General features: G+C 43.8%; 1 protein-coding gene across 1 annotated transcript; it reads right to left on the bottom strand.

Annotated features, from left to right (window-relative positions):
• Nucleotides 1-460: 460 nt before the first annotated feature.
• Nucleotides 461-5354, bottom strand: FAM78B (family with sequence similarity 78 member B). The gene is made up of 2 exons (XM_079982427.1): nucleotides 5086-5354; nucleotides 461-2278 (listed from the first exon to the last, which is right to left on the bottom strand). The coding sequence occupies exons 1-2, from the start codon at nucleotides 5346-5348 to the stop codon at nucleotides 1756-1758; spliced, it is 786 nt and encodes a 261-aa protein (XP_079838553.1). The 5' UTR covers nucleotides 5349-5354; the 3' UTR covers nucleotides 461-1755.
• Nucleotides 5355-27816: the final 22462 nt, after the last annotated feature.

The raw sequence follows: 27816 nt of genomic DNA, 5'->3' as shown, positions 1-27816 counted from the left end.
CTGACGCACTGTGTTCCTCCTCCCAGTTTTACAGGTGTTGGCTGAGAGTCAGCAAGAGAGCAGAAAGAGAAGTAAGCTGACTGCACATCTCTGGAGATTTCACAGGAGCTAAACTCCATAGGTTCTCTTCCCTTTCCTGCTAGGACACCATCACCATCATAAGCAAAGATGCTACCAATCTGTGGTTCTGACAAATGCTCAAGAGAAGTTCCCATTACCTTCCAATCTTCATTTATCCTACATAAAATAAAAAATTCCTCCTCAAATATGGGATGATCTAATAATACTTTCCTTAACTACATTAAATATGGGAAAGGAATAATTTTCAGAAAACCTTCCCTCTATGTCATGCATTTTCAAATAGTGTTGGACAAGGACTTGGCAACCCAGATACAAATCCCCACTCAGCCATGAAGGTAATTTCATGACAAGTCATACTCTCTCAGCCTAAGCTACAAGTCATACTCTCTCAGCCTAAGCTACTTCACATAGGTGTTGTGAAGACAAAATGAGGGAGCCATGTATGCCATCCTCCGTTCCTTGGAGGAAAGTGGGAAATAAATAAATAAATAAATAAATAAATAATAAGTAGGTCGGTCAGTCAGTCAGTGGCATCTAACCTTGTGAGTTTCTGTCCATTAACAAGATAACGCTTTTGCTCCAGGTGGTGTTCTTTCTCCCAGTCTTTTCTCCACCATGAGCAAAACTGTCACTGACTGGGAGGATATGGAAAGAAGTAGTGTTTCCAGCAGTACCCATTTTCCTTGTTCAATGGCAATCTCAATCTTCCTATGGCAGAAACAACATACCAAGATTGTTAGACTCCAACCCGCCCCCCGCCCCCCAAACACTGAGCAATATTGTGCCTGGGCTTTTCTGGGTGCCAGATATAACCCTTTCCCACTGTGCTGGAGAAACATACTGTGCACAGGCAATCTTCTGAAATACAGATTAACTGTGCTTGGATAAAAAGCAGAACTGGGGATGGTGTGTGGTTTTTCATTTTGTTTTGTTTTTAAGGTGTAGCCAGTTGATTTGCCTTGCATTTCACCCACAGCATAGAAAACTATGGCAGAACTCCTACACTTACAACTACTTGAAACACACCGAAAAACATGCAAAAGGTCTGAACCCGATGAGGCCGAATCAATTAGCCCCAGAAAGAGAGAGAGTGGGTGATATTATTGGTAGTTCAAAATGTGTTTTAGTTCAGCACCATGGACAGTTTCCTCGGGATAAAGCTGCACTTTCTACAAATGTGAAGCTTAACAGACGGCATTCTTGTCCCCCCCTTTGTAAACATTTTCTTCCTTCTAATGAGCAGGTGATAATATTGATTATCAATCAAAAATGCATAGGTATCATGTTGTGGGAATATGCCATCCCTTCCTGTCTTAACCCAAAGAGCAGGCATTGCACTGAATGTCTGGTAAGAACAGCCTCCAGGACTACATCTAGTTGGCTGGGAAGCAGCATTGGCCACAGGCACTGGAAATCAAACTCTGGATCTCTGTGCTTCAGCCTCTTTCCACATGAGAACACACTCAAAGTGTGAAACAACCTAAATCTTCCGAAGTCCATACGTCCAGCTACTCTACTGTGGCCTAGCACTGGCCATTGCAATCTCACGCTGTCTTGAAGAAGCCCTCTTTGCATTTGTATCGCAAAAGGCAGGTGAACACAGAGGTCTTCTTTGGCTCAGTTATCCATGCCAGTGGTGGCAAAAGCCCTCATTGATACCATCAAGTGTATTTTTTATTTGGGTGGTATCACTACCAAAGGCGGTCCTCTTTTGGGTCTCCACATAAGGACCTGGGCATCATTGGCATTGGGTTTCACTAGTGCATTTGGTGGGATGGGTTCCATTCTGCTCAAAATTTTGGGCTGCTCCTGCTGAGTCCTCCCCACTAGCCGGGCTCGCTTGCCCAAGAGTTGCATGGGATCAACTTCAATGTCCACTCGCATCCTCCACTTTATAGTCTGCAAAATAATCTTTTCCTTGGTGGTCATATTCATGGCTACTAGCCACGTCGTAAAGCTTTGGTCCCGTTTGATCCTGGTTAGTAGTGGCACGTTGCTGTCACTCACAGGAACAGCCCACGTTACGCTGGGGTAGAAATTGTCATTCATACTGACGGAGAACCTGGAGACCTTATTGGTGGGACCAATCAAGGTCACTGTTTCTGTGGTGTTCCCATACCAGGGGTAGCTCACTCCATCAGAGTCACTGATGGCTTTTACACGCCCTTCTCTCAAGTCTGGAAGTTCCCAGCTTGACCTAGAGGGGCAAAGCAAAAACAAAATAAAAACATGGGTTAAGAGCTGTATTAACAGTTGCTAAGAATGTTTAAGAGCAAGAGGGAAGAGGGGGGAAATAGGAGGGCAAGGGGAATGAAAGACTAAAAATACAATAAAAGGTATAGAAAAAATACTAAAAGTGAGTCCTATGCTTCAGGCTGGATCTAAATGTATTTCCCAGGCCTGGAAAGATTAAAAACTACCACTCTAAATGGCAAAAGAGCTGAAGTAAAATGATGTACAACACTTCAGCAGCAGACAGCCTTCTAAGCAAATAGCTTTGGCTAGTATGTATTGATTGTGACACAACCTGCTCACATAGACAGCATCCCTTCACTGGCAACTTTTGCAACGATGCCACTGAAGCAGCAGGAAGCTGACTGTGCCCAACACTTTCAAGCACGCTAATACATCAACCTCAGGGATTCCAGTAGGAGGGATGGATTCAGGTTTGGATCCACTTTTATCTATCTACCCCATTTCACAGTATGAGAACAAAGGGAACCCAAGAGAAAGAGAACAGGGATAGCAATTACTTTAGTGCTACACCAAGTGCATCATTAACCTGTCCCCTTCTAATTGAACTGCTGCTAATCACTCTTCTGGTAAAGTGTAGTGCTGCTCTTTGACATACTACGTCACTCTCTAAAATAGGGATAAGGAACCTGTGGCCCTCCCAATGCTGTCGCCATCCAACTCTCATTAGGCCAATTGCCAGTGATGATGGGAGTTGTGCTCCAGAAACATCTGGTGGGCCACAGATGTTTTCTGCTCTAAAATCTGACCTTCACACCAGGGGAACATAGAAGGCTATGCAGTAGATCTATGAGAACCCAACAAGGAGCACCCGCAAGAGCTTCTAAGATGCAGGTTCTCTCTCTCACACATATGCATACCTCAATTTCTACCCCATTCCATTGTTCACTTAAATAACAAAGAGTCTTTCAGCACCTCCAATATTAATATATCTACTGTGGCAGGATCTTACTGCAACTGAAAAACAAACATTGTTTTGGAACAATGTCCTTTGGACAGATGAGACCAAAGTGGAGATGTTTGGCTGTAATGCACAGCACCATGTTTGGTGAAAACCAAACACAGCATATCAGCACAAACAACTCATGCCAACTGTCAAGCACGGTGGTGGAGGGATGATGATTTGGGCTTGTTTTGCAGCCACAGGACCTTGCAGTCATTGAGTTCGCCATGAACTATATACTAAAGTATTCTAGAGTCAAATGTGAGGCCATCTGCCCAACAGCTGAAGCTTGAATGAAATTGGGTCATGCAACAGGACAATGATCCCAAGTACACCAGCAAATCTACAACAGAATGGCTGAAAAAGAACAGAATCAAGAGGTTGCAATGGCCGAGTCAGAAGAGTGGGCCAAAATTCCTCCACAACGATGTGAGAGACAGATTAAGTCCTACAGAAAACAATTAGTTCAAGTTATTGCTGCTAAAGGTGGTTCTACAATTTTAAGACCTTCTAAAGAACAGATGATTATTGTCCTTAAGTGCAAAACCACAGAATTCAAAGAGGGTGTACTTTCTTTTTCCCATGATTGTATGTTCTATGCTGAACTGCCTTTGAACAACTGTTCAGAAACTTTCAAAATGCGGTGAGCAATTTATGACTGGGAATGAGCCTTGGAGGCCACGTTCCCCACAAATGTCAAGAACAATGCCTTTTATCTGGTGGCAGTGTCACTGGGGAACTTCCACAATGCAACTGCTTCCCCAAAGAACCTTGCCAGGGCTGCCACAGTCTTTACTATCAGAAGGAGGGGGGGGGAGGAGAGGGTGACAATTAACAAGCTGGCAAAGGGTTTCTTTTGTAGAATCTGTCATACATATGTTGCTACTATCCCTCAGCTCCTCATATGGGGGCAATCCATTGACTTCTCTTACAGAACTGCTGTAAGGATTTCTGAAATAAAAGTACAATACAATGTAAAAATCAAATATCATTATGATTGCTGATTAGGAAGGATAAGAGCTCAAGAGTATCAAGTTATTCCAAATCATCATGAGGCCCAAGACAACCACATGAAAAGGAGCTCCAAAGTGATGTTGAGTCTTCTAGCAACAGGAGGTAATTCACTGCCAGGACAGAACATTCACTTTCCTGATGCTACACTTAAAGGGGGACTTGTAGCTTTGCAGTGGTTGGCACAGCAGTGCACTGTCCAAGGTGCTTTCTTGCAGGAGGAGAAGGGTGCCTGGTGACATGAGGACAGGTGCACTCACCTGCCCAGGTGGACTCAATTAGCACTGCTCACAAAGGACCATGTTGCTGTAGGTGTTGGAGCATCGAAAGGGGAGGGGAAGAGACACCCACAGAGAAGCAGCTGAGGGCCAAGCTACACGAGAGGACAGAAGACCCGCAACTCACCAACCTCTCCCATTTTCACTTTTACTTGAGAGCTGCCACGGGGCTTGTGTTTCAACTGTAGACATTTCAGCAATTTCCTCCCTGGGTTTGCTGCGATTTGGGCTGCTTGGCCCCAGAAAACTCTAGGCGAGGAGAAGCAGCCTTTGCCCAAGACAGCAGCTAAGGAAGGTGCTGCTCCCAAGGGCGCCGTCCCACCCCGCCCCCGGGCCGAGGGGGTGCTCTTGCTCCCGGGGCAGCCTCGGCCGGCCCAGCTGTCCTGCCCGGTGTCTTCCGCCGCGGCGGCCTCTCCCTTTGGGGTCCATGAGCGGGGGGGGGGGGCAGCCATCTTTGTGGGAGGGCGCAGGGTTCCTATGGCGACCCGGTGAGCCCCCCCCCTTCCCGGCGCCACTCACATGCCCAGGTCGCTGTAGGTGTTGTAGAACTCCATGTGGTTGCAGGCCTGGATCCAGCCCACCACCCAGGTGTGGCGCCGCGGGATGGGCGGCATGAGGACGCGCGCGGCGGCGCGGAAGTAGGGCGTCCGGTAGCGCAGCACGATGGGCGAGGTCTCCTCCAGGGCCGTGGCGCCCGGCTCGATGCACGCCGACACGTCCGACACCACGATGTGCTCCCGCCGCACGCGCGCCTTGCACGCCACGCTCTGCAGGCAGCCCATGGCCCGGACCCGCCGCCCCCGCTAGCCCGCCCGCCCCCCGGGGGCCCCGCCGCCGCCGCCGCCCCCCGCCCGCCACCCCCCGAGCATCGCAGCCCGCCCGGCGGCTCCACCTGCTCGCCGGCCCGCCACTCGCCGGCGGCTTCCTCTCCGACGCCGAGCGGGGCGCGCCGGGGACACGTGTGAGGGAAGGAGTCACGTGAAGGGAAGGAGAAGCGGGTCAGAGCAGCGGCGCCCAAGCGCGCAGGGCCGCCGCGGGGAAGGAGGCTGGAGGCTGGGGGCTCCCCAAGAGGCGCGAGCGGAAGCCGAAGGGAAGCCGCACAGGGAAACACCTGTAGCCTTGCACCGGGTGCACCGGTGGGGGGTGGGTGTGTTAAAATATCGTTTTTATTGCTTTCGCCATTGTTTATTAAATTTCTATACCGCCCTTCATGGGAAGATCACAGGGCAGTTTACAGTATAAAAGCAACAACACACACGACAAACAAAACACACCCCACCCCACCGCGCCAAAAGACACCATTTAAAAGGCCATAAATTGTTTCATGAGCCAAGGCTTCAGAAAAGGGGAGCGTTTTCACCTGGTGCCAAAGACAGTAAGGAAGGTGAGCCTCCCTGGGGAGAGCAGCATCCCACCAATGGGGAGCCCATCCTTGTGTTGTGGCTCTCCAGACCTCGTGGAGGAGGCACACCAAGAAGGGCATCTGAGGATGATGCTGGCAGGGTCTGGGCTGATTCAGATGGACAGAGGCAGTCCTGGAAGTATTGCGGTCCTGAGCACTTCAAATTGGGCCTGGAAACTAACAGGCAGCTAATCCGGTCAGGCCATGTTCGGTGTAATATGCTCAAACCATCTTGTCCTGGTGAACAATCTGGTCGCCAAATTCTGCACAAGTTGAAGGCAAGACAGCGGTCCAGCACTTCCACTGCCTTACCTGCAGATGTATAGGAGAAGCGGGGCTGTGTGTCATTAGTATATTGGTGACAAAACTCCAGATAACCCCACTCAGCAGTTTCATGCATATGTTAAATAGCATGGGGAGTAGAATCAAATCCCAAGGAACTCCACACTGAAGACTCCACAGGGCCAAAGAGCACTCTTCAAGCCTCCCTGTCTGGAAGAGACCATCCAAGTAGGACAGAACCATCACAAAGTGGCACCACCCATTCTGCCACTCCAGAAGGATACTATGGTCAATGGTAGTGGTTTTCAACCAGGGTGCCATGGCACCCTGGGGTGCCTTGAATGGTGATCAGGGGTACAGTGGGAAACCCTGGCTTCTGTTCCTCTTTCCTTCCCTCCCTCCCCTGAGGCTCTCTTGCGTCTCTGCCTCCCAAAGGCTGGCACAACTGTTTGTGGCAGCAGCCCTGGTTGTAAGCTCCATAGGTGAATGGTGCTTCTGGGGCTGGCCAGGGGGTGCTGGTTGCCAGGAGCTGAGGCAGCCTTGGAGTACGCAAGCAAGTGGTTAAGGGAGCCCAGCCAGCCAGTCTGCCAGTCCTTGCTGTTGGGAATGGACAGCAAGTCCCAGGCCCCTGTGGGGCAGTGTTAGGAGCCACCTCTCTTTTGGGCAGGGGGGCAGCTCAGAGACCAGGGGTGGTGGCAGCTGCTGCCCAGAGGACTCCCGAGGAGAGGAGGCTGAGGGAATACTCCCCAAGGGAGGGTTTTTGAAAAAGGGTGAGAGGCTGCCAGCTCTGCAGGCAAGGGGTGACATAACAGCTCCTGAGCCCCATGGGTCAAGGGCAGGGGTCGGCAACCTAAGGGCCATGGGTCGGTAGCAGCCCACAAGGCTTGTCTAACTGGCCCATGGCGACCCATGCCGCCCCCCACTGCCCTCTCTCTTTTTTTAAAAAAATAATATTTATTACTTTTAAAACTTACAAAAAGGAAAGAGAAGAAAAAAGACAAAAAAAACCCACAAGAGAAGGAAAAAACAATACAATACAATATATAAACAATACAAAACACAACATTAACCTAAACAAAACAAAACAAAAACAATTTAAAAACATACATTGTACCATTTCAGTAGTCTATCTTTCATACCCTGGTTTCATCGACCTCCTCTCACCTCCCTTTTTGTATTCCACTTCTATTAATTGTTTCAGCAATTCCTTTCCATCTTTCTCTATTTTCTGTCATATAAATATATTAACTTATTTTTACCCTTATTTTCCATTAATAAGGTAAAGGTAAAGGTACCCCTGCCCGTATGGGCCAGTCTTGACAGACTCTGGGGTTGTGCGCCCATCTCACTTAAGAGGCCAGGGGCCAGCGCTGTCCGGAGACACTTCCGGGTCACGTGGCCAGCGTGACATCGCTGCTCTGGCGAGCCAGAGCCGCACACGGAAACGCCGTTTACCTTCCCGCTGGTAAGCGGTCCCTATTTATCTACTTGCACCCGGAGGTGCTTTCGAACTGCTAGGTTGGCAGGCGCTGGGACCGAGCAGCGGGAGCGCACCCCGCCGCAAGGATTCGAACCGCCGACCTTTTGATCGGCAAGTCCTAGGCGCTGAGGCTTTAACCCACAGCGCCACCTGCGTCCCATTAATTTTCCATTAATACCATAATGCTTATTTATGCTTAACTCCTTATAACATTTCAACTAAAGCCATAAGATTTCATTCCAACATTTTTCTAACACTCAGTAATTTTACAATATTTCTATTTCTGAAAATAAACTTTAAAACTTTTTCCAATCTTCTTCCACCATCTCTTCTCCCTGGTCTTGGATACTGCCAGTCATTCGTCAATTCCAAATAGTCCATCAACCTGGTGATCTTCTGTCCGAGGCTCTTTTTTTAAAAAAATTATTTATTGAGATTTTTTAAATACAAAAGTGCAAAAATGATAAACAATATGACATATATCATAACATATTTTCAAAGCTTCTTTGGACTCCCTCACGTCCCCCGCTCCCACTTGCATCATTGTATAACTTTTTCCAACAATTTATCAACTTGTTTACATTCTTAAGTCTCATTCATTTAAATTAGTCTAATAATTCTCCAAAAAAATTATATTTTCCTCAATCTCATTTATCATCCAGATTACATCTAATTTAGTGGTGCTCAATTGTTTATGATCTGGCATCCTTCTTAACATTCAACCAAATTACAGTGTTTTTGTAAATAAGTCCTAAATTTCTTCCAGTCTTTTTCAACCCTCTCCTCTCCCAGGTCTCGGATTCTGCCGGTCATCTCAGCCAATTCCATATAGTCTATCAGTTGCATCTGCCATTCTTCCAGTGTGGGTAGATCTTGGGTTTTCCAGTGCTTAGCGATGAGTATCCTTGCTGCCATTGTTGCATACAGGAAAAAAGTTCTGTCCTTCTTTATCACCCTCTGGCCGACAATACCCAGGAGGAAGGCCTCTGGTTTCTTAGGGAAAGTATACTTAAATACCTTTTTCGGTTCATTATAAATCATTTCCCAGAAAACCTTCACTCTAGGGCAAGTCCACCAGAGGTGAAAGAATGTTCCTTCAGCTTCTTTACACTTCCAACATTTATTATCAAACACATGATATATATTTGCAAGCTTGACTGGGGTCATGTACCATCTATATATCATTTTCATTACATTTTCCTTCAATGCATTACATGCAGTGAAGTTCAACCCAGTGGTCCACAACCTTTCCCAGTCCTCAAACATAATGTTGTACCCAATATCCTGTGCCCACTTTATCATAGCCGATTTAACCATTTCATCTTGTGTGTTCCATTTTAACAGCAAGTTATACATTCTTGAAAGTACCTTAGTCTTAGGTTCTAACAGTTCTGTTTCCAATTTCGATTTCTCCACCTGGAACCCTAACTTTTTGTCATTTTTAAAAACTTCTTTAATCTGAGCGTAGTGTAACCAGTCTCGCACTTTATCCTTCATTTTCTCCAAACTCTGCAATTTCCAATTGTCTCCATCTTTTTCTAGTATTTCCCAATATTTTGGCCATTTGGCCTCCATATTGGGTTTTTTTCGGGCCTTAGCTTCCAGCGGTGAAAGCCACCTTGGAGTTTTATTTTCCAATAAGTCTTTATATTTTGTCCAGACATTAAACACTGCTTTTCTGACAATATGATTCTTAAAGGCCTTATTGATCTTAACTTTGTCATACCATAAGTATGCATGCCATCCAAAAGCATTGTTAAAACCTTCCAAATCCAAAACGTCAGTGTGCTCGAAAAGTAGCCAGTCTTTTAGCCAGCAGAAAGCTGCGGCCTCATAATACAACTTTAGGTCTGGCAGGGCAAAGCCCCCTCTTTCTTTCACGTCAGTTAATATCTTAAACTTAATTCTGGGCTTTTTGCCCTGCCAGACAAACTTAGAGATATCTCTCTGCCACTTCCGGAAGCACTCCGTCTTGTCCACAATCTGTAGTATTTGAAACAAAAACAACATTTTTGGCAATACATTCATCTTAATAGCGGCAATTCGGCCTAACAAAGAAAGTTTCAATTTTGTCCAACTGTCTAAGTCTCTTTTAATTTCAGACCAACATTTTTCATAATTATCCTTAAAAAGACTCAGATTTTTTGCTGTTATGTTTACCCCTAGGTACTTTACTTTTTTAACCACAGTTAGTTCTGTCTCTCTCTGAAACCGTTCCGACTCTGTATCTGTCAAATTTTTCCCCAACACCTTAGTTTTCTGTTTGTTTAATTTAAATCCCGCCACCCGACCAAAGTCTTGAATCAATTGTAACACTCTTTTCGTACTAGATTCTGGCTCCTGCAGAGTCAAAACTAGGTCATCTGCAAAAGCTTTGAGTTTGTATTGTTTCGCTCCGACCTGGATTCCTTCCACCAACCGGTCCCCTCTGATCATGTTCAAGAGCACCTCCAGTACCGAAATAAATAGCAGAGGGGAAATGGGGCAACCTTGTCGTGTTCCTTTTTCAATTTTAAACTCTTCTGTAACCACATTGTTAACTATCAATTTAGCTTTTTGTTCTGAATATATTGCATCAATCCCATTCTCAAAACCCCGTCCCACTCCCATTTCTTTTAAATTTCCCTTCATAAATTTCCAAGAAATATTGTCAAAGGCCTTCTCCGCGTCTATAAAAATTAACACTGCTTTTGTATTTATATCTGTTTGCAAAAGTTCCAAAATGTCAATGATATTCCTTGTGTTGGCAAACAAGTGTCTACCTGGGAGAAAGCCTGCCTGGTCTTTATGAATTACTTCATTTAATACTTTTTTGAGTCTACTTGCCAAAACGTCTGCGAATATTTTATAATCCACATTTAAAAGAGAGATGGGACGATAGTTCTTAAGTTGTGTCTTTTCAGCTTCCGATTTTGGTATCAATGTGATAAAAGCTTCTTTCCACGATTCCGGCGCCTTCTTCCCCTCCATAATTTCATTGCTGACCTCCATCAGTGGTTGTATCAGATAGTCTTTTAATATCTTGTAGTACTTGGCGGTCAGCCCATCTGGCCCTGGGGATTTGCCCAATTGCATGTTCTGAATGGCTTGTTCAATCTCTTGTCGTGTTATTTTGCAATTCAGGATTGATCTATTTTCTTGTGACAACTTTTTTAGTCCATTTTTCCCCAGAAATTGTTTAATCTCAACCTCATCTTGCGGCCCTTGAGTATATAATCTTTTGAAATATCTCTGGAAGCACTTTCTGATCTCCACAGGGTTCTGAATGTTTCTTCCTTCAATTTCTAAATTTGTAACTGTATTTAATTTTTGTCTCCTCTTCAACTGCCAAGCTAGCAGTTTCCCACATTTATTTGCCGATTCAAAAGTTTTTTGTTTCATTAATTTAATCTTCCACTCTATTTCCTGGTTTATCAATTTAGAATATTGTGCTTGATGAAGTTTGATTTCTCTCAGGATCGGCTGTGACTTCGGATTTGATCTTAACTTCTTCTCCAATTCTTTAATTTTCTCCAATATCTTATCTTTCCTCTCATTTTGTCTCCTTTTTTTTACAGCATTCTGTTGTATCAAGAACCCCCTCATTACAGCCTTACTTGCATCCCAGATAATTCTTTTTTCCACCGTAGTGTTCATGTTTATCTCAAAATAGTCCTTCAAGGCTTTTTGGGCCTTCTCAACAATCTCCTGATCTCTGAACAAATTGTCATTCATCTTCCATCTAAAGGAGCCGGTTGGTATTAGTGTCATATCCATTTTTACTGCATTATGGTCGGAGCAGTTCTTTGGGCAGATTTCCACCTTTCTAACCTTAGGTGCCAGACCTCTAGATATCCATATTTGGTCGATTCTTGTCCAAGTCAGTTGGGCTTCAGAGAAGAATGTTCCCTCTCTTCCCAAGGGGTTCTTTATCCTCCAGATATCAATCAAATCCATATTGTCTGTCATTTCAAAGAAGGTCTTTGGTAGTCTGCCATCTTTTGTAACACTCTGGCTTTGTGACTTATCCATGTTGGTTGATACGACCCCGTTCATATCTCCCATCAAAATGATGTTGTTGTAGTCCAGATAATCCAGCATGATCTCATGCAACTTCTTATAAAATTCCGATTTCCCCTCATTTGGTGCATAAATTCCTAATATCAAAATTTTCTCTCCTTGGTGTTGTATCTCAATTGCCAAAATTCTTCCATGTTCATATTTAAATAGGAATTTGGGTGACAGGCTCTCTTTTGCATAAATAACCACACCTCTCTTCTTTACTCTGTCTGAAGATATAAACTCCTGGCCCAGTCTTTTGTTTATTAGCACTTTTCTATGGAGCCTAGTCACATGTGTTTCTTGCAGGCAAATAATGTCCAATTGTTCCTTTTTTAATATATGAAATATTTTCCTCCTTTTTTCCGGAATGTTACAGCCATTTATGTTCCAACTCAGAAGTTGCAGAGACATCCTGAAATAATCTAGTTATTTTTCCAGGGGTGGTATCTTATTCGCTGAGTCTTCAGGTTCCAAGGGTGCCGGTACCGCCGGTGCTCCAGGCCCAAAGGGTAGTTCAATTCCTTTTTGAAGGTCCTCTCCGTATGTGGTCAGAAATTTGTCTCTATCTTCCAGTGTTCTAATTTTAACTTTCTTCCCTCTGAAGGTGAAAGATAATCCTTGGGGAAATTCCCACCTAAAGATAATTGAATTGCTCCTAAGCAGTTTAACCAATTCAAGGTAGGTGGATCTAAGGTCCAACAGTTGTTTAGGAATATCTTTGTAAAACTCAATTCTTCTATCCAAGATGTCCAGTGACTTTCCGTAATGTAGGCCCAAAATCTTATCCCTTTCCTCCTTTGATCTCAATATTATCAAACAGTCTCTGGGCTTTTCTTTCTTTACAAGTCTTCCAAGTCTGAAAGCAGACACAATTTTAAAGTCCTTTTCCTCTAAATTCCAGAACTTGGAAAATTCTTTAGTCAGAAACTCAGCTAAGTTGCCTTCTTCCACTTCTGGTATCGACCTTATCCTTAAATTACTCTCCCGGTTCCGCAGTTCTATCATAGATAGATAAGTCTGATGTTCACCTACTTGTTTGCAGAGTGGTCTTACCTCTTTTTCAAAATTTTCTAATTTTTGACTAGTATCCTCGGCCAATCTCCGATTTTCTACTGTGGCCACCGTCAACTGCCCAATTGCCTGTGCGTTCTGTGATACTTGTCCGGTTAATCTATTTAGACATTCTGTGTTTTGTTCAATTTTGGCTGTTTGTTCATCGACTTTCTTGTCCAAAGATTCCCCTCTCTTGTCCAAAGATTCCAATTTTTCATAGATTTTCTCTAGAATAGAGGCAGTTGCTCCTGAGGCCATATCTTCCAATTGTAACTGTTCAGTTTCTCCCTCTCCTGCCCTTGGCAGAGAAGCAGCTTCTTCCTCTGAAGGCAAAGTAGGTACAGATGATCTACGTGCCTGCGAGACTGAGGTTAAAGTTGTCAAAGTTGCTTGTCTAGTTCTTCCCCTCCTTCTTGCGCCACTCATTCCAAAGTTATCTAAAAGTCAAGGTCAAGCTGAGTTGTTCCCATGAGAAAGCAGCGGCCCAGAGAAAAACAATCAGACAGGAGGTCGGGGAAAAGGAAAGTGAAATAATGTCACTGTTATAAATCCCAAATCCTCTAGAGGGAGCTTAAAATGTCTCAAGGGAAGAATCCGATTCTGATAACTTTACTAGAATCAAATTTAATGTCCAGGGACCTTCAATAGCAGATTTTAAGCAGAGTTGGTATTAACAGCCACATTGTATCAGACAGTGCATACTGGTACTTCAATTGATGTTTCAAAGTAACAAGTCCAAACCCCCTCAGATTGTTGCAGGTTCTAATACACAATAGCCAGATCTGCAGAACTGACAGCTCAAGTTGCTCAGGCAGCTCCAGCACCTGGGTTTCTCATCCAAATTGTAGTCCAATAGAAGATAGGTATCACAGTACAAATATAAGTCAGATAATATGCTTAAAAGTCCTGATTTTGTTTTTAAAAAAGTTCAATGGGTGCTCAGATCAGATAGGCTGAAGATTCTTTTTAAGCCTCCACTCCTCCAGCTCTTTGCTGTAAAGTTCAATGACAGCGAAAGACGGACTTCCTGTTTTGCGTCGCTCCGCTTTCAGCCAAATTCAATAATTTAGTCCCAAATTTTTTAAAGTCCTTCTTTACTCATGGGTTGTTGCTTTCCCGAATCCAAAATTTCCAGGAAAAGAGGTCAGCGCTCACCGGCAGCAGCAGCAGCGCGGCTTCACTCCGTAGATTGCGAAACGACTCACAGCGCCGCTACCCCCTCCACGTTCCGGAGCCCCTTACGGGGTTCCTTCTGCGTTTTGGGGGCCGCTTCTGGCGCCCGCCGAGTCTCAAGACCACAGGCTCTTGCTGCCTGTGGGTTTCCGATGTGGGTCTCCGCTTCGCCGTAGCGGACAACCCAGTTTCTGCGGAGCTTCCCCTTCACAGAAGTAAAGGGGCCGCCATTACCGTTCGCGCCGCCTCCGGAAGTCCTTCTGTCCGAGGCTCTTAACTCTTTTCCAAGTCCCTTCTGTAGGTCTTCTTCATACATGCACTTTACTTTGTCTTCTACTGATCTTGTTCTTATTTTCCTTCCTTTGATACTGAAGAGCAGATCTCGGGGAAGCTCCAACCTAGCAATGCTTTTATTCCTTCTCGACAGGTCAACCAAATCTCCATGGTTAAATCTAAAATCCATAAGGTATTTCAGGACATGTTTCAAAATTCCTCCAAATTCAAAGGCCCCCACAGCTCCAATCTCCTCATGACCCAAGTCCAAATCCCAAAAGTCAGTAAATCCCTGCATGAAGGGATCTGTCCAACTTTCCTTCTCCAGTCCAGGCAGGGCTCCGATCCTCAAAATCTGACTTTTTCTAAAATCAATCATAAAAGGCCTCAACTTATAGTCCTCAATTTGCCTCTGTAAGGCTGGGGCTCCCACTTGTATTACTTTAGGTTCAACAACAGCAACTTTCTCCTTTGCCTTCTCAACAATTTGCCCTGTCAAAGTAGATTCCTGTATCAGATCCTGAATAATTTCTGTATTGATAGTCACTTTTTGTCCCAAGTTAGTCACTTTTTGTCCCAAGTTATCAATTTTAGTATTCATGACATCTGTCTTCTTGTGGAGTTGTTCCAACGAGTGACTTATCTTGCATAATGCAATCACTAAAGCTTCTTCTGTCGACATTCTCAAATAGTCCAAGGTCAATCCCTGATTCTCACAGTCTCTTATCTTGCAGCTGGTTCCCCCAGCTCAGCTCTTATAACAGTTTCAAAAGCTCCCTCTAGAGGGAAACAGTTTCTATTTGTGTCAATCCTTTTAAGCACAGTTCAAACAGTAAATATAGTTTCAATTTTCAGTTACTTTTCCTCCTTTTTAAACGCAGAAGAGGACAATGGAAACAATATATTTCTCTTATTTAGCTAACTGTCAAGATACGTTCTATTCACAGCCAATGAACTTCAAAACGTCAATCTTACTGGCAGAACCCTTTCCAGGTTCAGAGCAGTGGTGATTTAATTTTCAACACTCTCTCCTGCAGGCTTGCGCGATCCAAAATTTTCCCCCTCTTCTCCTGTTTCCAAGGGGGGTTTAATAGTTTTAATCGATGGAAGTTTAATCCTTTGCGGAAGACTTTCCAAGACCTTAGCTTGCAGCGTCTTTGCTTCAATCTATTTACAAAAGGGGAAGGCGGATTTCCTGTTTAAAACCTTCCCATTTCGGTGCCAAATTAAAACATTTATAGATCCAATTTTCCGTTCTATTCACGGGTAGTTGTTTAAAATCGAATTGTCCACAGGAAAAAGTCAGCGCTCTCCGGCAACAGCAATGCGGCTTCACTCCGTGAAAGAAGCAATCAATTCGAAGCACCGCGCCGCTCACCCCCGTCGCTCCGGATCCCCGAAACCGGGTCTCCCCGCAAGTAGGGGAGGCGCAAAAGGTGCCAGCTGAATCCCAGGTTCACAGGCTTCTCCCGCCTGTGATTTTTAGTGGGTCTCCGCCTTCGCCGTGGCGGCCAGACCCTGTTTCCACGGAGTAAATTCCTCCCGATAAGAGGAATTCCACCATTGCCAGAGGCGCTAACCTGGAAGTCCCCCCACTGCCCTCTCTTACAGGTGCGGCGCGGGGACTGACTTCTGGGTTGATGGCGCCTGTGCGCATGCACATGGGCGCTCCTCCGACCCAGATGTGTGCTGGAAACAGCGTGTGCGCAAGCATGCGGTACAGAGAAGCACCCGTGCGCATGTGCACATGCTATTTCCGGCGCACTTCAAGGTCGGAGGAGTGCCAGAAATAGTGTGTGCACACATGCATGGGCGCTCCTCCTACCCGGAAGAGCGTGCGTGCGCACACGCTCTGGCCCATCCTCTAACAGATGGCGCGTCAACCGGCTCATCCTTCAATTAAGGTTGCCGACCTCTGATTAAGGGAGCTGTGGACTCAAAAAGCTTGAAAACCTCTGGTCATTGGTATCAAATGCTGCTGAGAGATCAAGGAGAATTAGCAAAAACACGTTTCTCCTGTCTCTTTCTCAACAGAGGTCATCATACTGAGGAACCAAAGCAGTTTCTTTGCCCAAGTTGGGCCTAAACCCTGATTGAAATGGATCTAGAAAATCAATTTCCTACAAGAGGCCTCGGATCCAGTCCACAAATACCCATACATAAACCTCGCCCAAGATGAGGAGATTGGCAGCTGGCCGGTAATTACTTAGATTTTTGGAATGCAGGGCGGTTTCTGGAGGACTGGTGTTACCACGGCCTCCTTCAAGCAGGCAGGGACCAGCCCCTCTTGCAAAGAGCCATTAACCACCTCCCTGGCCCGGCCAGTTGTCCCCCTCCTGCTAGTTCTTATCAGCCAAGAGGGACAAGGGTCCAGAGTGCAAGTGGCCACCCTGATTGATCCAAGCACCTTGCCCATGTCCTTTGGCCATTCTAATTGAAACTCTTCCAACACTACAGGGCTAGACAATGCTCACAACAGCCCCTGAGATTCATCTGCTAAAGCAGCAGAGTCAAGGTGCTGGCAGAAGCAAACAATTTTATCCTCAAAATGCCTTGCAAACAAGTCACAGTGAGCTACCATCAGTTCTGTCACCTCCTTGGGGCCAAAGTGTAAAATGCATGGTACTAACCAGAAAAGCTCTACTGCAGGGGTCAGCAAGGTTTATTTTGCCCGGGCCAGATCGGTCCCGCGGAAATCCCTCCATGAGCCAGATTGCGTGTGCGTGTCTGTGCAGTGGAAGTGAGTCCCCATGCTGTGCTGTGCCAGTTTAGCGCAGTGCGCGAGCGAGTGCCTCAATTCAGGGGCGGCTCATGGGCCGGTCAAATGACCTCCACGGGCCGCTTCCGGCCCATGGGCCTTAGGTTGCTGACCCCAGCTCTACTGGATGGCACACAAAGTAACCCACCCGCCTACCATATCAGGACAGACTTGAGAATTGGAGAGGGGGAGTTGACTGTGGTTTATAGGGATTCTCTCTGTCCAGTTGGGGGGAATCTAGTGTGCATTCCTGGCCACTGGCGGAGGAAAGGGAGTGCGGAGGGAGCAGACCGCCCCCAGCACTACTATTCCAGCAGGGTGCCATCGCAGAGCGCCCCCACCCGACACACCGCGCGCACCCCTGCGCTGGACACCACACCCCCAGGACGCATGCCACGCCTCTGGGGATGATGTGCCACGCCCTCGGGATGCGCGCCACGCTCCCTGGGGCACCAGCCACGCCCCCACCTGCTCTCTGCCCCCGGTAGCAGAACATGCAGCTTCACCAGTGTTCCTGGCATTGGGCAATTGGGACAGATTAAGGATTCTGCTGGTTTACTGCCCACCTCACTGCCCAGCAGCCCCCCCTGCCTGAGTTGATGGAGCTGACCTCGGTGGTGAGGAGGAGGCGGCGACTGGCTCTGGGATGGCTCAGGACTTCATGGCTGCCATGACAACCATGAGTTATGTGATGTGTGAGGGAGAGGGAGATTTCTCTATCAACTTTCCCCACGGCATGCATAGTTTTATGAATCATGTCCCCTCTTAGTCCCTTTTCTATAAACCAAATTATCTCAAACACTGCAGCCTTCCCTTTGTGCCATCCCCTTGATCATTTTTGTGCCCCTTTTCTGAACCTTTTCCAACTCTACAATATCCTTATTGAGCTGAAGCAACCAGAAATGTACACAGCATTCCAAATGTGGTCAAACCATAGATTTGTATAAAGGCATTCCAATATCAGCAGTTTTATTGTCCAATCCTTTCCTAATGATCCTTGGCATGGAATTTGCCCTTTTCACAACGGCCGGACGCTCACTGAGTTGACACCTCCAACAAGCTATCCTAGGATTCCTGGTAAGTCAGCACTGGCTCAGACCCTATGAATGTATAATTAATGTGAAATTAAGAGTTTGGGGTTTGGGGGGGGGTTGAGCCAAAATGCATCCTTCTACACTTTTTAAATAATGAATTGCATTTGCCATTTCCCCACCCATTCACTCAGTTTTGAGAGGTCCTTTTGGAGCTCTTCACAATCTCTACTTGTTTTAATGACTCAGAACATTTTAGAGTCATCAGCAAAGTTGACTACCTCATCCCTAACTCTTGATAATTTATGATCAAGTTAAAAAGCACAGGTCTCAATAACAATCCTTAGGGAACCCCATTCTATGATGGCTAAGCTTGCTTTTGTGAGGTACCTTGTTGCATGTTTCTTGAGAGACCAAGTACACTGTGTCACCCATGTCACCTCTGTCGATATGCTTGTTGACACTCTCAAAAAGCTCCAATAGGTTCGTGAGAAGAAGCCCTGCTGGCTCTGCTTCAGTAAGTCTTCTATATTATTTTATCCTTAACAAGACTTCCCACTGGTTTTCCGGGGACAGGTGTCAAACTAACCAACCTTTAATTTCTAGGACGCCCATGGTTTCTTTTTAAAAAACTGGTGTTCCATTGGTTCCTTTCTAGTTCTCAGGTATGACTGGTTGGAGTTCAGGTATGCAAGATTTAACCACTTGGCTTCTTAGAGCTATTTTGAAAAGTGCTCTTTTTCTTTGACATCAAGTCATCAAGTTGTAAGAAAGTTTGAAGGAACCTCTGCAAATCATTGCCAGCTTGTTCTACTGTGCATTTTTGTTGTGGATGTTCATTGTAAGGTTTTAATGAAATGCTTTTATTGTTGCTGCTATTCCAATCTCTGGTTCCTGGCACCATCTAGTGGCTAAAACAAAGTAAATCCCTGCAGGGCGTAAGCGTCTGAGTATGGTTGGGCCAAGAATACTTGTGAAGGATTTCATGGTGCAATAATGCAGGGTTATAACTGAGCGTGCAACCGGGTCTTTGGATATTTTATCAGAAAGGGCTTCTGCATGGCTTCAGATAGACCAATCAACAGCTGGAAGCTATCCGTGCCAGAGACTCTTAAGTAGGTTTGTCTCTCAGCCCTGTATTCCCACTATCAAGTAGCTGCACAGGGCTTTAATTTGAGACAAGAGTTGGGAAGGCCTGCTCTGGAAGATGGCACCCTTCTCAACAATGAACCACCACATCCTGGAGGGTGGGTTTTCTAGGCAGGCTTAAGACTCGCTGGATCTTTGGTCAACTGTTAAAAGTTTTGAAGCTGGACCCTGGAGCCAGTGTGGTGTAGTGATTAAGAGCGGTGGATTCGTAATCTGGTGAACTGGGTTTGCGTCTCTGCTCCCCCACTTGCAGCTGCTGGGTGACCTTGGGCCAGTCACACTTCTCTGAAGTCTCTCAGCCCCACTCACCTCACAGAGGGTTTGTTGTGGGGGAGGTAGGGAAAGGAGAGTGTTAGCTGCTTTGAGACTCCTTTGGGTAGTGATCAAACGGGAAATCAAATCCAAACTCCTCTTCTTCTTCAACTGTCAGTATAATCCGGGCAAGTATTCTTTGGTGAGAAAACCACAGCAGAGATTTAAAATAACAAAACACACAGCAATGGAAAGCATTGAAATATACATCAGTCAGAAAGGTTGCACCTGCAGTAAAACTTGGCTTAGTTCCAAAGTGGTGAGAATTCCTAAATTATTGGTATAAGGAATTCAAGAGTGGCCGAAAAATGGTGGACTGAGCAACCAGCTCAGATCTCCTCACACCTTGGGTTTCACAGGTAGACTGGGAGAGAACAATGGCCTGGTTACTTACGGTACTTCCTCCCAAAGTGAAGGGAAGTTGACCCAGCTAAGTCTGGCAAGACAACTTACTGTATGGTATCAACCCCTTCCTGCATTAATTAGACTAAAGCATGTTGGTTATATGAGACTGGTTATCCCACACTATCAAATTCCTATTATGCTGCCTCTTAAAAGTTTTGACCTTCTGTTTCTTAATTCCTAGTATTTCCACTTTAAGTGAGACAGAGCAACATGAATTCACACCTTTTCACTTAATCTGTTTGCATCTAGAACATGGATACAGTATTCTCAAGCAGAAGTTTCACACTCTGCTGACTTCACTAGTACCTTAATAGTCCCATTCAAGAGGTGAAAGTAGAGGTCATCAAAAAATGAAAACTCATTAAAGCTCCAGGGCTTGATGGCTCGAACTACTTGTTTTACAAGGCATTTCATAAAGAATGAACTCCATGGCTTACCATGCTATTTTATAATGGGGAAACTATTCAATCCTCAATATTTGGAGAAAATAGAAAATTATAGTTTTACGTGACTGGGCAAAGACCTTACTCCAGTGGGGTCCTATATTGCACTCATCAGTTAAGATACCAAATTACTGTTAGCTGTACTGGCTATATGGTTAATGTTCCTTTTCTGGATCACACAGACTTTCCTGAGATTGACAAGTAAGTGTGCTCAATATTAAGAACAGGAGGCTCAATCAAGTGGCCTCTCTTATAGATTGCTGTAAGGATTACTTACAGGATTACTGAGTGCAATACAAATATGATATTGATATTGAATTATTTATGCTTAATTCCAAGGCTGTGGCTGTGGGAGAAGCAATACCTTCTTAGGGTGTTACTGCTGTGAGACCCTCCATCATAGGCTCAAGTTGTGTGGATGTGTAAATAAACCATATATCCTGAAGACACCACTGTCATGCCGAGGAAACTGATCCCTGGAATCATGCACCACTCAAACATTGGGGTGGCATGTGACATTATTCTCCTGTAGGAGAATGTAGGTTGCCAGGTTTACAGAACAGGGAAGATGAACCCCAGGGGAGAAGGAGAAGGCACAGTTCCAAAAGCTACCTCTTTACAGCTGCTGCAGTAGTCCAATCCATAGTCGATTTGTGATAGCATAGCATATACAGATAAACATAGCATATACAGATAAACCGATTACAGAAGTAGTTGCTCAGTATCCTAATGACATTGGCTAAACTGTAGAAGTCCATTGATTTTCTCTCATCAGCAGAAAAGTGAAGCAAAAAGACGATTTAACTCATGATCAGTGCATGCTCTACCCGTGATTTTCTGCCAAGTTAAACAGTTGCAGGGTGATTTCATGGGAGGATCTCATGATAATGTTTTTGGGGATTAGAATGCTGCCTTTATTTGTTCACTCCATGAGCAATTAAGGTGATGGCTAATCCAAACAAGGTCTACTCAGAAGTAAATCCTATTGAATTCAATGGGGCTTACAGGTGGGGTTAGGACTGCAATTTCAAGTAGCCTTAGAAATCAAAGGAAAGTGGTTTTCTATATCCGTCTTGGACAAGTGATGCCTTTTATTCAGGCTTAAATCATTCTTGATTCCTGCATTGCAGGACTAGATGATGCATGAGGTCCCTTTCAACTCTACAATTCTATGACTCATTCATTCATTCATTCATTCAAAATGGTATCCCACCTTTTGACCTTCTCCAAAGGCAGCACCTTCCACATACTCTAGAGCAGGCTTCCTCAAACTTGGCCCTCCAGATGTTTTGAGACTACAATTCCCATCATCCCTGATCACTAGCTAGGGATCATGGGAGTGAGCATGTGGCGCTCAAGTAACTGTTGTTGTTGTTTAGTTGTTTAGTCGTGTTTGACTCTTCGTGACCCTATGGACCAGAGCATGCCGGGCACTCCTGTCTTCTACTGCCTCCTGCAGTTTGGTCAAACTCATGTTGGTAGCTTCGAGAACACTGTCCAACCATCTTGTCCTCTATCGTCCCCTTCTCCTTGTGCCCTCCATCTTTCCCAGCATCAGGGTCTTTTCCAGGGAGTCTTCTCTTCGCAGGAGGTGGCCAAAGTCTTGGAGCCTCAGCTTCAGGATCTGTCCTTCCAATGAGCACTCAGGGCTGATTTCCTTCAGAATGGATAGGTCTGATATTCTTGCAGTCCATGGGACTCTCAAGAGTCCCCTACAGCACCATAATTCTAAAGCATCAATTTTTCAGTGATCAGCCTTCTTTATGGTCCAGCTCTCACTTCCATACATCAGTACTGGGAAAACCATAGCTTTAACTATACAGACTTTTGTTGGCAAGGTAATGTCTCTGCTTTTTAAGATGCTGTCTAGGTTTGTCATTGCTTTTCTCCCCAAGAATCTGGCATCTTTTAATTTTGTGACTGTTGTCACCATCTGCAGTGATCATGGAGCCCAGGAAAGTAAAATCTCTCACTGCCTCCACTTCTTCCCCTTCTATTTGCCAGGAGGTGATGAGACCAGTGGCCATGATCTTAGTTTTTTTGATGTTGAGCTTCAGACCATATTTTGTGCTCTCCTCTTTCACCCTCATTAAGAGGTGAAAGAGGAGGATTAATTCCTCCTCACTTTCTGCCATCAAAGTTGTCTCATCTGCATATCTGCATATTTCTTCCAGCAATCTTAATTCTGGCTTGGGATTCATCCAGTCCAGCCTTTCACATGATGAATTCTGCATATAAGTTAAATAAGCAGGGAGACAATATACAGCCTTGTCATACTCCTTTCCCAATTTTGAACCAATCAGTTGTTCCATATCCAGTTCTAACTGTAGCTTCTTGTCCCACAGGAGACAGATGAGGTGATCAGGCACTCCCATTTCTTTAAGAACTCGCTATAGTTTGCTGTGTTCGACAGAGTCAAATGCTTTTGCGTAGTCAATGAAGCAGAAGTAGATGTTTTTCTGGAACTCTCTAGCTTTCTCCATAATCCAGCGCATGTTAACAATTTGGTCTCTGGTTCCTCTGCTCCTTCAAAATCCAGCTTGCACTTCTGGGAGTTCTCGGTCCACATACTGCTTAAACCTGCCTTGTAGAATTTTAAGCATAACCTTGCTAGCATGTGAAATGAGCGCAATTGTGCGGCAGTTGGAGCATTCTTTGGCACTGCCCTTCTTTGGGATTGGGATGTAGACTGATCTTCTCCAATCCTCTCCCCACTGCTGAGTTTTCCAAATTTGCTGGCATATTGAGTGTAGCACCTTAACAGCACCATCTTTTAAAATTTTAAATTGTTCAGCTGGAATATCATCAGTTCCACTGGCCTTGTTATTAACAGTGCTTTGGATCACTGCCTTGATGTGGTGAAGGGGCTTGAATAACTCAGAGAAGCTATGAGCTATGCTGTGCAGGGCCACCCAAGATGGACAGGTCATAGTGCAGAGTTTTGACTAAAAGTGATCCACCTGGAGCAGGAACTGGCAAACCACTCCAGTATCCCTGCCAAGAAAACTCCATGGACAAAGACAACGGGCTCAGGTTGTATCTTGTATAAATAAAGCCTATATCCTGAAGATACTACAGTGTCCACTGTCCCTCAGTCTGAGGAAAGTGAATCCTTGGGATCTTGTCCTGCTCAGAGATTGGGTGGGGGGCACTACAACATGAAAGTGCTGGCTGGTTGTGTTTCTTGGTAGATTTTTCTAACTGTTGATCTGGCGCTATTTTGTTTGTCTTGTGAGCCTGGAAAGCCAGTTGGCATTGAGCTCCTAGTCCCCCGAATGGCTTGAGTGCTGGACAGAGGAAAGACCTTGCTGCTCCTTCTTCACCAGGCCCAGAATAAACAGAACAAACAAGCTGGTCAGGAAAGTCCAAAGGCTAATCAAACAAAATGTCTAAAGTGTGTCCTGAATATGATTCAAGGGCTCTAAGCAAGCTGGACAAATTGGTAAACACTTTTACAGCCCGAGGATTAGCTTCCCCTGCTAGATGTTTCATTTCAGATAAATTCAATTTTCTTTGTTTGTTACAATATCCTCCATCATTTTCCTTGCCCTTTGCATAAACAGCTGGAAGCGACCCATTTTTTAATGGAATTTATATATTTATAATAAACCCTTTCAAGGTAGAGCAAGAGAATCTTAATCTCAGGGTCGTGGCTTCAAGCTCCACATTAGGCAAAAGATTCCCGCATTACTGAGGGTTGGACTAGATGACCCTCTTAGACCCTCCCAACTCCACAGCACTAGAATTGTCCCCATATGCATTGAACAAGTGGAGAAGGGAGGAGCAGGACCATGGCATTGGCCACACCCAGGGCCAGGCTATTTTGCACCCAGGGCCAGGCTAAACTGCTTGTACCTAGCTCAAAAAATGGCAAGTGTTGCCTTGTTGGGCTATGTATGTAATGAAGGCATTCTCTTTTATTTGTCCCCGTGTCAACTGAAGACAACCAACCTGCCCCCCCCTAACCTCTCTCACTACCAAGGAAATATAATAAACAAATAGAAAGAGAACCCACCCAAGTGACACTGACACGAAAACCTCACACGTACAGTAAGTAAAAGAATATGTTGACCACCCTCTCCTCACCTCTCTTCTCCCCCAGCCTTATACTGTATGCAACATCAGTGTCTCACTTTCTCAAATGTAACTGATCTGTAGAAAAGACTCTAACACCTGAAAAAGGAGACAATGCATGTACTTTTGTAACCCAATAAAATATTTAATTAAAAATATTTTTTAATTTGTTTTCAAAAACAGATGAAGAAAAAAAATGAAAAGCACAAAACTTGAAACTGCTAAATTTATTTTAAATTGCAAGAATAAGTAATACAACAATATTTGATTATCTTTCTCAAATACAAATGAAAGTGTTTTAGCACACAATTCATTTTAAACAATCTTGTGCATTGTGATGCTAAAATTTAAGTCCCTTAAAAGTTTTAATTTCAGGCACATCAAAACCTCACTTTGGACTCTATTGCGATGTTGCAAATGCAGAGAAGGGAGAATACCCTAAGATTCAGAGGACTAACAGAGGACACAGAGGAAATAATTGAGAAAAAAAATCTCAAAAGAGCTAGCAGCTTGGTTAGACCTAGAAGAAGCAGAAGTAGCACAAAAAAATAGAAAAAACATTCAGAGTCAAATCTAATGTAGCAAAAGCAAACAACTGGCCGGCTGATTGTTTAGTCTCTTTTAACTCTATGGATTTCAGAAATAGAATTTTACAAGCTAGTAACAAGAAGAAATTTCAATCAGAAGGAAATGATATTATCGTCCACAAGATCATTCCAAATCGGCTGATAAAAAAGAGAGAAGCTTATAGACCTCTGGCCGAGGCACTAAAGGCAAAGGCAGTGGACTATAGGTGGGAGTACCCGGAAGGCATCTCTTTTTTCTTTAAAGGGAAACGTAGAAAGTGCTTGTCGGCATTAGATGCGGACAAGTTCTGGAGAAAGTACCGGAAAGACCTCGGAGGAAAAAGGCAATTGTTGGGAGAATCAGAGGATATTGAACAAACAGTTGAGAGTTAGGAGACAGATCTAAGAAGGGAATTTATTAAATGTATACTGAGACCTTGAATGTGTAATTTTATTTTTTATTTTTTTAACCCGTTGACGTATCATAAGAAATAAAGTATGGATTATAAATTTATTACTTGGAACATAAATGGTTTAAATGAAAAATCAAAAAGGAACAAGGTGGAACATATTCTGGTTAAGCCAAAATATGATCTAATCTGTCTGCAAGAAACTCATGTAGCGGAAAAACATAAAAGAGTATTAATAAATAAGAGATTGGGGCTTGAGTTTATTGCATCAAGTAAAGAAAAAAAGAGAGGGGTGGTAATTTATGTAAAACCTCAGCTGGAGCCAAAACTGCTTTACAATGATGAAAAAGGTCGAACAGTGATTATAGAGGTTAAGATCAATAATGAAAAAGTGATAGTTATTGGAATCTATGCACCAAATGAAAGAAAATCCGAATTCTATCAATTCTTGGAAGAAAAAGTCATAGAATATTTAGGGGAAAAAATTATATTATTAGGAGATTTTAATGGAGTAGTCAATCCAAACATGGACAGGACAATAAAGAAAAAAGAAAAGAGGCAGAACAAACTCCCAACTACATTTTCCAATTAATAGAACTCCTGAATTTGTTTGATGCTTGGAGGTTTAAGAACCCAACAGAGAAAGAATTTACACATTACTCAGAGCCACATAAATTCATCGTGGGATGAATCAACGCGATCTGGACAACAAAGGATTTATTAAATAATATTACAAAAGCAGAAATCCATCCAAGGACAATTTCTGATCACAGCGCGGTCTGGGTTAATTTTAAAGGAAAAGAAGAAAAGGTTAAAAGGTGGCAACTTAATGAGAGTATGCTAAACGATGAAAAAATTGTACAGAAGGCCAAGCAAATCTTAGAAGAATATTTTAAGTTTAATTTAAATCAAGGAGTAGATCTAGAGACGGTTTGGGACGTCATAAGAGGCTTCTTTATACAACAAAACGCATTCCAAAGGAAAATAAAGGAGAAGAAGAAAATGGAGATCTGGGAGGAAATTAGAAAAAAGGAAAGGATCCTTTTCCAAAAACCAGATGATGAACTAATTAAGCAAAGTATAAAAATTTTACAGACGCAATTCTCCATGATAATAAATGAAGAGATAGAATGGAAGATAAAATGGTTGAGACATAGAAATTTTGAGTTTGCAAATAAACCTGGTAAACTTCTGGCCTGGCAATTAAAGAAGAAAAAGGAAGATAGAATTATCAATAAAATTAAAATTGAAGACAAATGGATTCAAGAACCGAAGGAAATTAGTAAAAACTTTGCTAGTTTTTTCGGAAAACTATATAAAGAAGGTCCAGAGACTCTAGAAAAAATAATTGATTATTTGGGCAAAAATAAACTACCAATAATACCTAAGGAAAAAACTGAAATCTTGAACTCGCCAATAACAGCTATGGAGGTGCAACAAGCTATACAGAGATCAAAATTAGGAAAGACACCGGGCCCAGATGGTCTTCCAGCTAATTACTATAAAAAGTTAGAACAAGCATTATTTCTTCCCATGAAAGACCTAATGAATAATATTCTGGCAAATGGAAAATTTCCGAAAACCTGGAAGGACAGCTTTATTACTCTTATCCATAGGCAGGGAACAGATGCCTCAAACATGGCCAGTTACAGACCCATTGCACTGCTAAATACTGATTACAAGATATTCGCAGACATTCTTGCAAATAAATTAAAAATGGTGCTGAAAGAGATAATCCATAAAGATCAAACCGGATTTCTTCCCGGACGATTTATACAATCCAATATTAGATGTGTGATTAATGTATTAGAATATTTGGATATTAAAATTGATAAACCAGCAGCTATTATGTTGGTGGACCCTGAAAAAGCTTTTGACAACGTGTCCTGGAAGTTTATGAAAAAATTAATGGAAGAAATCAGACTGGGAGAAAATATTTGTAAAGGAATAAATGCCATCTATTCGGAACAATATGCAAAATTGATCATCAACGGAAGAATTACTGAGGAGTGCAAAATAAACAAGGGAACCAGACAGGGCTGCCCACTGTCACCACTGATATTTATCTTGGTGATGGAAGTCTTGAACAATCAGATAAGAAAGGATCAGCTTGTTAAAGGCATCACTCTGGGAAACAAAACATATAAAATTAAAGCTTTTGCGGACGATTTACTTGTTATGACTGAAAACCCTAAAGAAAGTCTGAAAAGAGTGCTGGAACTGATTAAAGAATTTGGAGAAGTGGCAGGCTTTAAGCTGAATATAACAAAAACAAAAATGCTTGTTAAAAATGTAACCACAGAAGAAAAGGATGACTTAGAAAAAATATTGGGCCTGAAAATCTCTTCAAAAGCGAAATACTTGGGTATTTGGATCACCCCCAAGAACATAAACTTAT

Source organism: Podarcis cretensis, assembly GCF_951804945.1.
Source record: "Podarcis cretensis genome assembly, chromosome: 6".
Taxonomy (NCBI): Eukaryota; Metazoa; Chordata; class Lepidosauria; order Squamata; family Lacertidae; genus Podarcis; species Podarcis cretensis.
This window is presented reverse-complemented; position numbering and strand designations above follow the sequence as displayed.

Bases quoted from the DNA above. Each gene is read 5' to 3' on its own strand.
- FAM78B (XM_079982427.1), bottom strand. From the start codon at position 5,348: ATGGGCTGCCTGCAGAGCGTGGCGTGCAAGGCGCGCGTGCGGCGGGAG. The intron at 2,279-5,085 runs GTGAGTGGCGCC...TTGCCCCTCTAG, and splicing joins ACCTACAGCGACCTGGGCAT to GTCAAGCTGGGAACTTCCAG.